General features: G+C 37.5%; 1 protein-coding gene across 4 annotated transcripts in view; it reads right to left on the bottom strand.

The window, feature by feature from the left end:
• USF3 (upstream transcription factor family member 3) overlaps window positions 1-12,674 on the bottom strand; it is a 56,698-nt gene that overhangs the window by 14,934 nt on the left and 29,090 nt on the right. For 3 of the 4 annotated variants that reach the window (XM_005670202.3, NM_001244860.1, XM_021068421.1), the window contains 3 exon segments: window positions 12,459-12,487; window positions 8,391-8,473; window positions 2,397-2,493 (listed from right to left, as the gene is read on the bottom strand). In XM_005670202.3, the coding sequence (XP_005670259.2) occupies window positions 2,397-2,493; window positions 8,391-8,473; window positions 12,459-12,487 (209 nt within the window). 4 annotated transcript variants of the gene reach the window in all.

Below are 12,674 nucleotides of genomic sequence, written 5' to 3'. Positions count from 1 at the left end.
TTAAAGGACAATTATCATAGACCAAATAATAAAGATGATTGTCCTCACTTACTGCACCCTTACGATATGCCTGGCGCTTTTCATTCACTGCCTCATTTGATGATAATAATAACAACAACCACAGATAACCCTTATCAAACATTTACTATTTCCCAGGCTTTACTCTAAGTGCTTTACCTTAGATAACTCTAAGTGCTGTCTCTCAATCCTCATGACAACCTTGAGACGGGAACTACCCATTTTCATCACCACTTTTAGATGTAAGAAACAGGTTCAGAGTAGTTATATGATTGGGCTAAAGTTAACCAGAAAGATGCTATGATTATCCTCATTTTAGGATAGAGAAACTGAGATTTAAAGAGCTTAAGTTGGAAATCCCGTCATGGCTTAGCAGTTGATGAACCCGACTAGTATCCATCGGGATGCTGGTTCCACCCCTGGCCTTCCTCAGTGAGTTGGGGATCTGTGTTGCTGTGAGCTGTGGCATAGGTCAGTGGCTGTGGTTTCCATTCCACCCCTGGCCTGGGAGCCTCCATGTGCCACGGATGTGGCCTTAAGAATGAATGAATGAATGAATGAATGAATGAATGAATAGCGAGCTTAAGTAACTGAGCAGTCACTGAGCGAGTAAAGGAAGCCAAGACTCGAATAGGCCTGATTCCCAAGGCCAATGCCCTGGCTACTGGGCAAGACTGTCCTGTGGACAGTGAGTACATGGAGGAAACTGTTGGGAGAAGAGAAAACAGATGCACAACAAAGAATGAAAGAAAGGATGACGACAGAGATGATGACACGGGGACTCAAGGGGCCTCAGGTGTTGCCCCAACCCCTGGCCTAGTTATTCAGCTCTTCCTGAACCCCATGCAACTTGTATTTTTTCAGGTTTCCCTTTTCCCTAATAACTTGATTGCCTCAGACTCTGGGCTGTGAAACCAGAGGAGCTCTCATTAGAAAAGTCTATATACAAAACTCTAGCCTCAACATCCTTTTTGGGGGTGCCTCAAAATGTTTACCAAACATTGACTATGTATCTAACTGACTGGTAGCATCATAAGACAGGACCTGGATCATAAAAGACAGCTAACTGAGGGGAGGAGGTGAGTTGTCAACCAGCTAAAAGGAAACAAGAATTCGGAATGCCTTCCAACATCCTTCTTGCATCTGCCAATAAACAAAGCCCGCCCGTGCCCCCATTTCCACAAATCCTGTCTTTGTTTCTCTCCTTTTTAAGGTGACCTATGGAGTTGTCACAGGAGATTCTGTCTCTGCTTTTGTCAGAGACATAAATAAACCAGTTCAAATTGGCCTACCACTTGGAGCTTTCTACTTGCCTGGAATATTTTTCTCTTCAGCTGATATAAGGAAACCTCTCCAGTACAAGTGGGAAAATGGAGCTCATCTGATGGCATAAAAAAGTCACCACTAAAATTAAGTATCATTAAATGATCAGGCAGTCTGATGCAAGCATTACATGCAATGTAAACAATCATGAACTGAATACTACTCAGCCTAAAAAAGAATGAAATAACGCCATTTGCAGTAACATGGATGGAACTAGAGACTCTCATACTGAGTGAATTAAGTCAGAAAGAGAAAGACAAATACCATATGATGTCACATATCTGGAATCTAAAATATGGCACAAATGAACCTTTCCTCAGAAAAGAAAATCATGGACTTGCAGAATAGACCTGTGGTTGCCAAGGGGGAGGGGGAGGGAGTGGGGTGGATGGGGAGCTTGGGGTTAATAGACGCAAACTATTGCCTTTGGAATGGCTTAGCAATGAGATCCTGCTGTGTACCACTGGCCACTGGGAACTGTCTAGTTACTTATGATGGAGCATGATAATGTGTGAAAATAGAATGTGTACATGTATGTGTAACTGGGTCACCATGCTATACAGTAAAAAAAAAAAAAATTGTATTGGGGAAATAACAACTAAAAAAAAACAATTATGAACTGAATGTTTCAGCCTTTTGAGTTAATTCTCAGTTAAGTCTTGGCATAGGCATATCTGTATCTCTTTTTAAGTTACACTGAGCAGGACTCTCCCTTACATCCTCTTATGGGATTCCCCTAGCTCGAAGAGTCGTTGGAATAAAGGAGACCCAGTATTATTTGTATCATGAGTTAAGCAAACATGAAGTACAAAAAGAGTATAAAATCAAAATTACGTATGCCTACAAGATTAGAACTGCTCAAAGAAGGGAGAAAGGAGATGACCTAGGATTTGAATTTATTTGCAACACTATTCTCACAGGCCCACAGGATGCAAGGTCTTAATAATATTTGGGGGCAAAAAAGCCTTCTGTATCTTTATATAAAGTTGCACTGTGACACAGATGCCTGACAGTGAAAAAAAAACAACAAAAAGTAAGAATCCTAAAATCTTTACCTTGTTCATTGTTTCCTCCGTTAAGCAGGAGTTCATCATTTTGCCTTTTCAATTCTGTTATATATTTTAAGGCTTGGTCCAGGATCATATTCTTGCTCTGTCAAAGAAAATAAACCATTTAAAAGTTTCACTGAAGGGTAAGAACATGTGTGCTATGTATCTTTTCCAAATTTAAACCAGTGCCATATTCAAAAGCTTCTACTGTTCATATTTCATTTACGAAGTATTTATTGAGGCTCTATACTCGGTACTGGGGATGTCATAAATAAAAGGGACAAAGTTCCTGACCTTGAGTAATATTATCTATTTATGAGAAATTATTCTATTATATATATATAAATTATTCTATTTTATATATATGTATAACACACACACACATATACATATATATTTATTTATTTATACAGACAATCAGATGGTGGTAAGTGTTATACAAAGAAAAATAAAGTAGGGTAAAGAGGGGTCCAGAGAGATAGCAGAGGTTAGTCTGTGCTATGGACCGAATGTTTGTGTCCCCCTTCAATTCATGCTGAAATCCTAATCCCTGATGTTACAATATTTGAACGTGGGGCCTTTCGGAGATAATTAGGTCATGAGGGTAGATCCCTCATGAATGAGATCCCTGCCTTTAAAAGAAAAGGCATAAGAGAGGTGATCACTCCCTCTGTCATGTGAGGACACAACCAGGAAGAAAGCCCACATCAAGAACCAAATCAATTGGCACCTTGATCTTGGACTCCCCAGCCTCCAGAACTGTGAGAAATACAATTCTGTTGTTGAGGTCAGTAGATCTATGATAATTATCTTATAGCAACCCAAACTAAGACACTCTGCCATCATCTATTTTGTATAGGGAGGTTGGGAAAGGCCTCTCTGTAAGGTGATATTTAAGCAAAAATCTGAAGGGAGTACAAGAAAATATGCCCTTATGGATATCTCGAGGAAGGGGGTTCAGGTAGCAGGATCAGCTAGGACAAAGGCTCTCAGGCAGGGCTGAATTTGGTGTGTTGCAAGAACAGTAAGGAGGCGAGAGTAAAGAATATGGGGAAAGGTTGTGGCTGTGGTGTTGGCTGGCAGCTGTAGCTCCAATGCAACTTCTAGCCTGGGAACCTCCATGTGCCCCAAGTGTGGCCCTAAAAAAAAAAAAAGAAAGAAAAAAAAAGATCTACAGGAGTTCCTGTTTTTGTGCAGTGGAAATGAATCCGACTAGTAACCATGAGGTTTCGGATTTGATCCCTGGACTTGCTCAGTGGGTTAAGGATCCAGCATTGCCATGAGCTATGGTTGTAGGTTGCAGACATGACTCGGATCCTGTGTTGCTGTGGCTGTGGGGTAGGCCGGCAGCTGCAGCTCCGACTGGACCCCTAGCCTGGGAAACTCTATATGCTGTGGGTGGGACTCTAAAAAAAACAAAAAAAAGAAAGAAAAGAATATGGGGAAAGAGTTGTGGGAGAGAGGCGAGAGAGGGCCTTCAAGACCAAGTAAAGATTTTAGATTTTAATTTTATTGTTTACTCTGTCAACCACAACTACAAACTATTCTAAATAGTAGGTTGAGATTAACAGTGTCACTTGATTGAGTTTTGGTGTCATGCTCCCAGTATATTCCATTCCTAAAATTTTTCCAAAAAAATTGTATTTTACATTGAAGTTCCTGTATTTTTTTTTTTTTTTTTTTGTCTTTTTGCTATTTCTTTGGGCCACTCCCGCGGCATATGGAGGTTCCCAGGCTAGGGGTCGAATCGGAGCTGTAGCCACCGGCCTACGCCAGAGCCACAGCAACGCGGGATCCGAGCGGCGTCTGCAACCTACACCACAGCTCACGGCAACGCCGGATCGTTAACCCACTGAGCAAGGGCAGGGACGGAACCCGCAACCTCATGGTTCCTATTCGGATTCGTTAACCACTGCGCCACGACGGGAACTCCAAGTTCCTGTATTTTTAAAATTTTTAAAACAGAAAACATAATATATGCATATGTAAAAATATAAATTATACAAAGGGATAATGGAAAGTACATTCCTTTTGACTTTAGCTCTAGAGACCCCTTTCCAGAGTCAACCACCATAAAGTTACCAGTGTTTCCTTCTAGAAATACACTATGCCAATACATGCATATGTATATATATTTTTAAATCTTTTTTTAAAAATCCAGATAGGATACTATAAATAGTAAGTTACATTATTTTGTTTTAATTTTTAAAAATATATCTTGGATGGTATGAATTCTTCAAAACCTTGATCATGGTATATACTTCCATCTGTGTCATCTTTGACATTTTTTTTACTTTATTTTTTTTATTACTCAAATGAATTTATCATATCTGTAGTTGTATAATGATCATAACAATCTGATTTCACAGGATTTCCATCCCATAACCTAAGCACATCCCCCCACCCCCCAAACTGTCTCCTCCAGAGACCATAAGTTTTTCAATGTCTGTGAGACAGCATCTGTTCTGCAAAGAAGTTCGGTCTGTCCTTTTTTCAGATTCTGTATGTCAGTGAAAGCATTTGATGTTGGTGTCTCATTGTATGGCTGACTTCACTTAGCATGATAGTTCCTAGGTCCATCCATGTTGCTAAGAATGCCGGGATTTTGTTCTTTTTAAGTTAATCAACTGACAAGGGGTTGATCTCCAAAATTTACAAACAACTTCTACAGCTCCATACCAAAAAAACAAACAACCCCATCAAAAAATGGGCAGAAGATCTAAACAGACAGTTCTCCAAAGAAGACATAGGGATGACTGAGAAACACATGAAAAGATGTTCAACATCACTCATTATTAGAGAAATGCAAATCAAAACCACTCTGAGGTACCACCTTACACCAGCCAGAATGGCCAGCATCAAAAAGTCTACAAACAATAAGTGCTGGAGAAGGTATGGAGAAAAAGGAACCCTAGTACACTGTTGGTGGGATTGTAAATTGGTGGAAAGCAGTATGGAGATTCCTCAGAAAACTAAAAATAGAACTACCATTTGATCCAGCCATCCCACTCCTGGGCATCTATCCATAGAAAACCATGACTCGCAAAGACACATGTACTCCGATGTTCACTGCAGCACTATTTTCAATAGCCAAGACATGGAAACAACCTAAATGTCCATCAACAGAGGAGTGGATCAAGAAGATGTGCTACATCTCTGACTTCTTTCATCAGTGTCTTATAGTTTTCTAGGTAAGGAGTACCTTTTACCTCCTTAGTTAAATTTATTCAAGGTATTTTATTATTTTTAATGCACCTATAAATGGGGTGGTTGTCTTAATTTCTTTTTCAGATAGTTTGTTGTCAGTATATAGAAATGTAACATATTTCTGTATATTAATTTTGTATCCTGAACCCTTACTAAATTCATTAATAAGTTCTAGTAGTTTTCTGGTGGTATCATTAGGATTTTCTATGAAGAGTATCATGTCACCTGCAATCAGTGACAGTTTTACGTCTTCCTTTCCAATTTGGACTCCTTATATTTGTTATTCCTATCTGATTTCTGTGGCTAAAACTTCTAATACTATGTTGCATAAAAGTGGTGAGAGTTGGCCTTCTCTTGTTAGAAGAGATGCTTTCAGTTTTTTGCTATTGAGTATGATGTTAACTATAGGCTTCTCATATATAATATAGGCCTTTATTATTTTGAGGTATGTTTTCTCTATACCCACTTTGTTGAGAGGTTTTTTTTTTTAATCATAAATAGATGGTGAATTCTGTCAAAAGCTTTTTCTGCATCAATTGAAATGATCATATGATTTTTATTCTTCAAATTATTAATATGGCGTAATACATTGGTTGCTTGGTAGATACTGAACCATCATTGCTTCCCAGGGATAAATTCCTCTTGATCACTATTTATAATCCTTTTAGTGTACCACTGTTGAATTTGATTTGCTAACACTTTGTAGAGGATTTCTGCATGTGTTCATCAGTGATACTGGCCTGTAATTTTTGTGTTATGGAGTGGAAGAATCAATGTTGTTAAAATGAACATTCTACCCAAGGCAATCTATAGATTCAGTGCAATCCCTATCAAAAAATGGCATTTTTCACAGAACTACAACAAACTATTCAAATATTTGTATGAAAACACAAAAGACCCCAAATAGCCAAAGCAATCTTGAGAAAGAAAAATGAAACTGGAGGAATCATGCTCCCCAACTTCAGACTTTACTACAAAGCTACAGTCATCAAAACAGTATGGTTCTGGCATTAAAGCAATGAAACAGAGAGCCCAGAAATAAACCCATGCATTTATGGTCAATCTATGACAAAGGAGGCAAGAACATACAATGAGGAAAAGATAATCTCTTCCATAAGTGGTGCTGGGAAAACTGGACAGCTATACATAAAAGAAAGAAATTAGAACATTTTCTCACACTGTATATAAAAAATAAAGTCAAAATGGATTAAAGAACTAAATATAAGACTGGGAACCATAGAACTCCTAGAAGAAAACATAAGCAGAAGTTCCCTGATGGTCTGGTGGTTAAGATTCACAGCTTTCATCCCTCTGACCTGGGTTCAATCCTTGGTCTGGGAACTGAGCTCCTATATCAAGCTGCTCCATACTATAGCCAAAAAACAAAAAGCAAACAAACATAGGCATAGTACTCTTTGACATAAACTGTACCAATATTTCTTTTTGATCTATCTCTTCAATCAAGGGAAATGATAACAAAAATAAACAAAAGGGTCCACATCAAACTAAAAATAAGATAGTATGCTTTTTTAAACCAGAAGTTGAGACAAAGACAGGAGTTCCTCATGGCCTAATGGTTAAAGGATCCAGCATTGTCACTGCTGTGACACAGGTTTGATCCCTGGCCCAGGAACTTCCTCATGCTGCAGGTATGGCCAAAAACAAAAAATAAAAGAATAAAAGTTGAGACAAAGGCAGAACCTGATCAGGCCTACCTACTGCTTCTCTACTACAGAAGAAAGTGGGGACCTATAGCAATAGTGAAGAAAATCTAAATCTACTCAGCTTCTGGGAGCCAAATACTGACATCCATTGTACATTCTAGGACACCAAGAAATAAAAAATTGTTACCTTTCAGAGAACTTATAAGAATAAAAGCTAAGAGGAGGAATATTTTACTGGACAAACACCAATACTTATTGAGCAGCTACTATATACTGAAATATAGAGGAATAAAAACAACTAGAAGACAGTGAAAATGTATATATATACATACACACAGATATATTTAGTGAAAATGACAAAGTAGATTACAAAATAGGTTATAAAATATACACACACACATATACACATACATATATATACACACACACACACATATATATATGCATACACACAGATATATTCTTAAAGTAATGTCTGGGGAGACATGTTAAGAGTGTTAATGGTTAATAGTTAACAGACATTTTAATAGTAGCTATAACTGGGCAGTGGGATGTCAGCTTACTTTTTAAACTTTTTTATGCCTTCCATATTAATTCAATTTTGTTTAGTTTTGTTTTATTTTTAGTGAGCATGCTTTATCTTTATTATCAGAAGAAACAAAAAGCTATTTCATTAGGGAAAACTGTTAGCTTTAATAAGCTGAGATATAAGTACTATGGAGGTTGACAGGATATGGAGAATAAAATAAGGAAAAGATCCTTAGAAGAAACTAGGTAAGAATTTAAAGTTAGTAAAAAACATGACTGGCAGAAAGTAAAAGAAATGCCTGGTAAATCAGTGGCAAAATACATAAATGCAATCACAGGACTTCGAGATCTTAATGATCTAGAAATTATATGGTCCATTTATTTGCGTGGATAGAAATCTGTACTAGAATACTATTGAAGGTGTGGGAGGAATTAAAATAGGTACATAGAAAATTGAGCAAAGGAAAAACAATGTGGTAATTATTAACTTCAAAAAAGCTACTAATGGCAGGAAACAAAAATAATCATTCTGAGCACAGAAAACACTTTAGGGAGTTATCTGTTAACAAATAATTAAGGAAAGTATGAGTGGATTTCTTACCTGTTTCAGCGCAGGGGAGCATGGGATCAGCTCTCCTATTCTGTTTATCCCAGCATTGATTTTCTTCTTTCTATGCCTCTCCACTAGATAGAGGGAAAAATCCATTTATCAGACCTTGCAGCACTACTGCCAAAGTGCCTCATTCTCCCTGGGTAAAGAAATTTTAGGTAAAGAAATCCCTAAGAAAGTCTTATCAAACAGTATCTACTGAATACAAATAACTATACTAAGATTTCTAAGATATTCTAAGACTAGTGTTATGGAAATAGATATGTCATAACTTTTATTAGGATTTTAAACAATGGGAAGTATAATAATTAAATTCAAATTATAAACACAAATTGCCAATATTATATTACTGTTAGGCCATTATTATATTACATTTCAGATAATTACTAGAAATTTTAATGATAACTACATTTCAAGAAACTATTGACAAGCTATGTCATTAGAAAGCTGCTTCTTAATAGCAAATGGGCAAATTAGACCTTTGTAGATAGATGCAAGAACCTTAAAACACCTTTTAGGCTGACTAGAAGGCATTTTTGGAATAGAAAGAGCTATTAGTTGGGACTTAAAATAGATGAGAAAAGGCACTGGTTTAGTTTTTCCTATGGGCTCTGTGCTATTCATGTCGGCCACAGATAGGTTTTTCCCATCTAAGGAGCTGGACAAATGACGGCCTCTCAAATGAACTGAGAAATGTTCTAGGCTTGCATCTACAACTTTAAAAATTGTAAGAAATGAGCAAGAAAATGGAAGTGATGCTCTGAATAGTCCCTATAAAACACTGTTAATAGAAAAATTATTCTTAGCTATTTTCTGTTAGTTTTACCAGAGGATTTTAGGGCTTCTAAGAAGATGATCTTTCAGATTGTAGTATGTGTTTTGCAAAATATATACTTTTTGCTTCACAATCTGGCAATAAGGACATCCTTTTCAATGACATCGACTACTCTCTCTCAATAAGTTACTATCAGAATATATTTATGGTCCCATGTGACATTTGAGTCGAATAAAAAGATTTAGTTCATTTGGTAAAAAAAAAAAAAAAAAAAAACAGATTTATTAATATGGCCAAAAAAACTGCCACAAAGCAATAAAGTACAGCTCACCTTTTTTCTGAATTATCTAACAGTAGTACTTACTGTTATCTAAGAACAGATTTTTTTTATAATTTTTTTATTTTCCCACTGTACAGCAAGGGGGTCAGGTTATCCTTACATGTATACATTACAATTATATTTTTCCCCCACCCTTTGTTCTGTTGCAACATGAGTATCTAGACATAGTTCTCAATGCTATTCAGCAGGATCTCCTTATAAATCTATTCTAGGTTGTGTCTGATAAGCTCAAGCTCCCGATCCCTCCCACTTCCTCCCCCTCCCATCAGGCAGCCACAAGTCTTTTCTCCAAGTCCGTGATTTTCTTTTCTGAGGAGATGTTCATTTGTGCTGGATATTAGATTCCAGTTATAAGTGATATCATATGGTATTTGTCTTTGTCTTTCTGGCTCATTTCACTCAGTACGAGAGTCTCTAGTTCCATCCATGTTGCTGCAAATGGCATTATGTCATTCTTTTTTATGGCTGAGTAGTATTCCATTGTGTATATATTCCACCTCTTCCGAATCCAATCATCTGTCGATGGACATTTGGGTTGTTTCCATGTCCTGGCTATTGTGAATAGTGCTGCAAAGAACATGCGGGTGCATGTGTCTCTTTTAAGTAGAGCTTTGTCCGGATAGATGCCCAAGAGTGGGATTGCGGGGTCATATGGAAGTTCTATGTATAGATTTCTAAGGTATCTCCAGACTGTTCTCCATAGTGGCTGTACCAGTTTACATTCCCACCAACAGTGCAGGAGGGTTCCCTTTTCTCCACAGCCCCTCCAGCACTTGTTATTTGTGGATTTATTAATGATGGCCATTCTGACTGGTGTGAGGTGGTATCTCATGGTAGTTTTGATTTGCATTTCTCTTATAATCAGTGATGTTGAGCATTTTTTCATGTGTTTGTTGGCCATCTGTATATCTTCTTTGGAGAAATGTCTCTTCAGGTCTTTTGCCCATTTTTCCATTGATTGATTGGTTTTTTTGCTGTTGGGTTGTATAAGTTGTTTATATATTCTAGAGATTAAGCCCTTGTCGGTTGCATCATTTGAAACTGTTTTCTCCCATTCTGTAAGTTGTCTTTTTGTTTTCTTTTGGGTTTCCTTTGCTGTGCAAAAGCTTTTCAGTTTGATGAGGTCCCATGGGTTTATTTTTGCTCTAATTTCTATTGCTTTGGGAGACTGACCTGAGAAAATATTCATGATGTTGATGTCAGAGAGTGTTTTGCCCATGTTTTCTTCTAGGAGTTTGATGGTGTCCTGTCGTATATTTAAGTCTTTCAGCCATTTGGAGTTGATTTTTGTGCATGGTGTGAGAGTATGTTCTAGTTTCATTGCTTTGCATGCAGCTGTCCAGGTTTCCCAGCAATGCTTGCTGAATAGACTTTCTTTTTCCCATTTTATGTTCTTGCCTCCCTTGTCAAAGATTAACTGACCATAGGTGTCAGGGTTTATTTCCGGATTCTCTATTCTAGAACAGATTTTTTTTAACGCATATAGATAAAAACAACAACATTAAGACTCTATCCATAGTGGAGTTCCAGCTGTGGTGCAGCAGGTTAAGGATCCAGCCTTGTCTTTGCAGCTGCTGAGGTTGCTGCTGAGCCGTAGGTTTAATCCCTGCCAGGGAACTTCCATATGCCACTGGTGTAGCCAAAAAAAAAAAAAAAAAAAAAAAAAAAGACTATCCATAGTGATAATGGGGAATTCAAAGGCGTAAACTCCCATTTTGGGGATGGCAATTTCCAACCAATGTCCCCACATCTTTCCACAGATAGTTTTTTCCCAGGGTCCTACTGGGAAAGATACTATTCATAGACTACTAGAAATTAACTCTAAAATGTGCATTGTTTCAGATCTTACTATAGCACTGATGGAAAATAAAATGTTAAAAAATGTACCCAGAGTTCCCTTCCTGGCTAAGTGGTTAACAAATCCGACTAGGAACCATGAGGTTGCAGGTTCAATCCCTGGCCTTGTTCAGTGGGTTAAGGATCCGGCATTGCTGTGAGCTGTGGTATAGGTCGCAGATGCGGCTGAGATCTGGCGTTGCTGTGGCTCTGGTGTAGGCCAGCAACAACAACTCAGATTACACCCCCTAGCCTGGGAACCTCCGTATGCTGTGGGTGCAGCCCTAGAAAAGGCAAAAAGACAAAGAAAAAAAAAAAAAAAGTACCCAGTTGTAAATGTATGCACAATTATGTCTATAAATGTTTACCAGGCTTTGGCCTATAATCTTGATGTTTGAGATAAAATCCAATTTTTTTCTACATTTCTTCATCTCTTCCTATAAGTAAGGATTCCACAGCTTAATTTAAGACTGTTCACATTCAAGTATCCTTACAACCTATCGCCTGCTGCCCCTTTCTTCCCTGCTCCTGGAGACAGCTAAGCCCTCTCTAGAAGTCCTGAAGTGACAAGTACTCTTCAATCAATTCGGGAAGAGCCTATGTGGAATTCCTCAGTGTGTGAAACACTTAAAACACTAGTTTCAGGGGTATGTTGATCCTTAAATTAGCTAAATAGACTATGAATCAGATGCTAATAAGCAAGCCATCTTCATGAGACTTAGGGAGTATTTTGTCAATAAAAGACACTAAAGTACAGATTATTATGCATAAAATAAATAAGCTACAAGGATATACTGTAAAACACAGGGAATACAGCCAATATTTTATAATAACTATAAATGGATTATAACCCTTAAACATTGTAAATCACTATGTTCACACGTTTAAAAATGAAGTCACTATACACTGGCAATTTATAGACTATTATACATCAACTATACTTCAATTTCAAACATTTTTAAAAAGTCCCCAAGCAATAAAAGAACACCTTCCTAAAATATAAGGAATAATAATTCTGTGTTTGAACATAAAAACACAATCAACTGCGGTATTATTTCATTTTGAATGCCAAAATGCTAACAAATAAAATTTAAATTGTTGTTTTTACCTGCATTGTGTGTCTCCCGGTCCTTCTTTCTGAAACAAAAATATAGATACAAGGAACATGAAAATAATAGGAAAACATTTTACTACATTATATTTTGAGAACCATAAAAATTAATTTATGGGAGTTCCCGTCGTGGCGCAGTGGTTAACAAATCCGACTAGGAACCATGAGGTTGCGGGTTCGGTCCCTGCCCTTGCTTAGTGGGTTAACGATCCG

The sequence above is a fragment of the Sus scrofa genome, chromosome 13 (assembly GCF_000003025.6).
Source record: "Sus scrofa isolate TJ Tabasco breed Duroc chromosome 13, Sscrofa11.1, whole genome shotgun sequence".
Taxonomy (NCBI): Eukaryota; Metazoa; Chordata; class Mammalia; order Artiodactyla; family Suidae; genus Sus; species Sus scrofa.
Note: the sequence above shows the minus strand (reverse complement) of the source record. Positions and strands in the feature narration are given on the sequence as shown.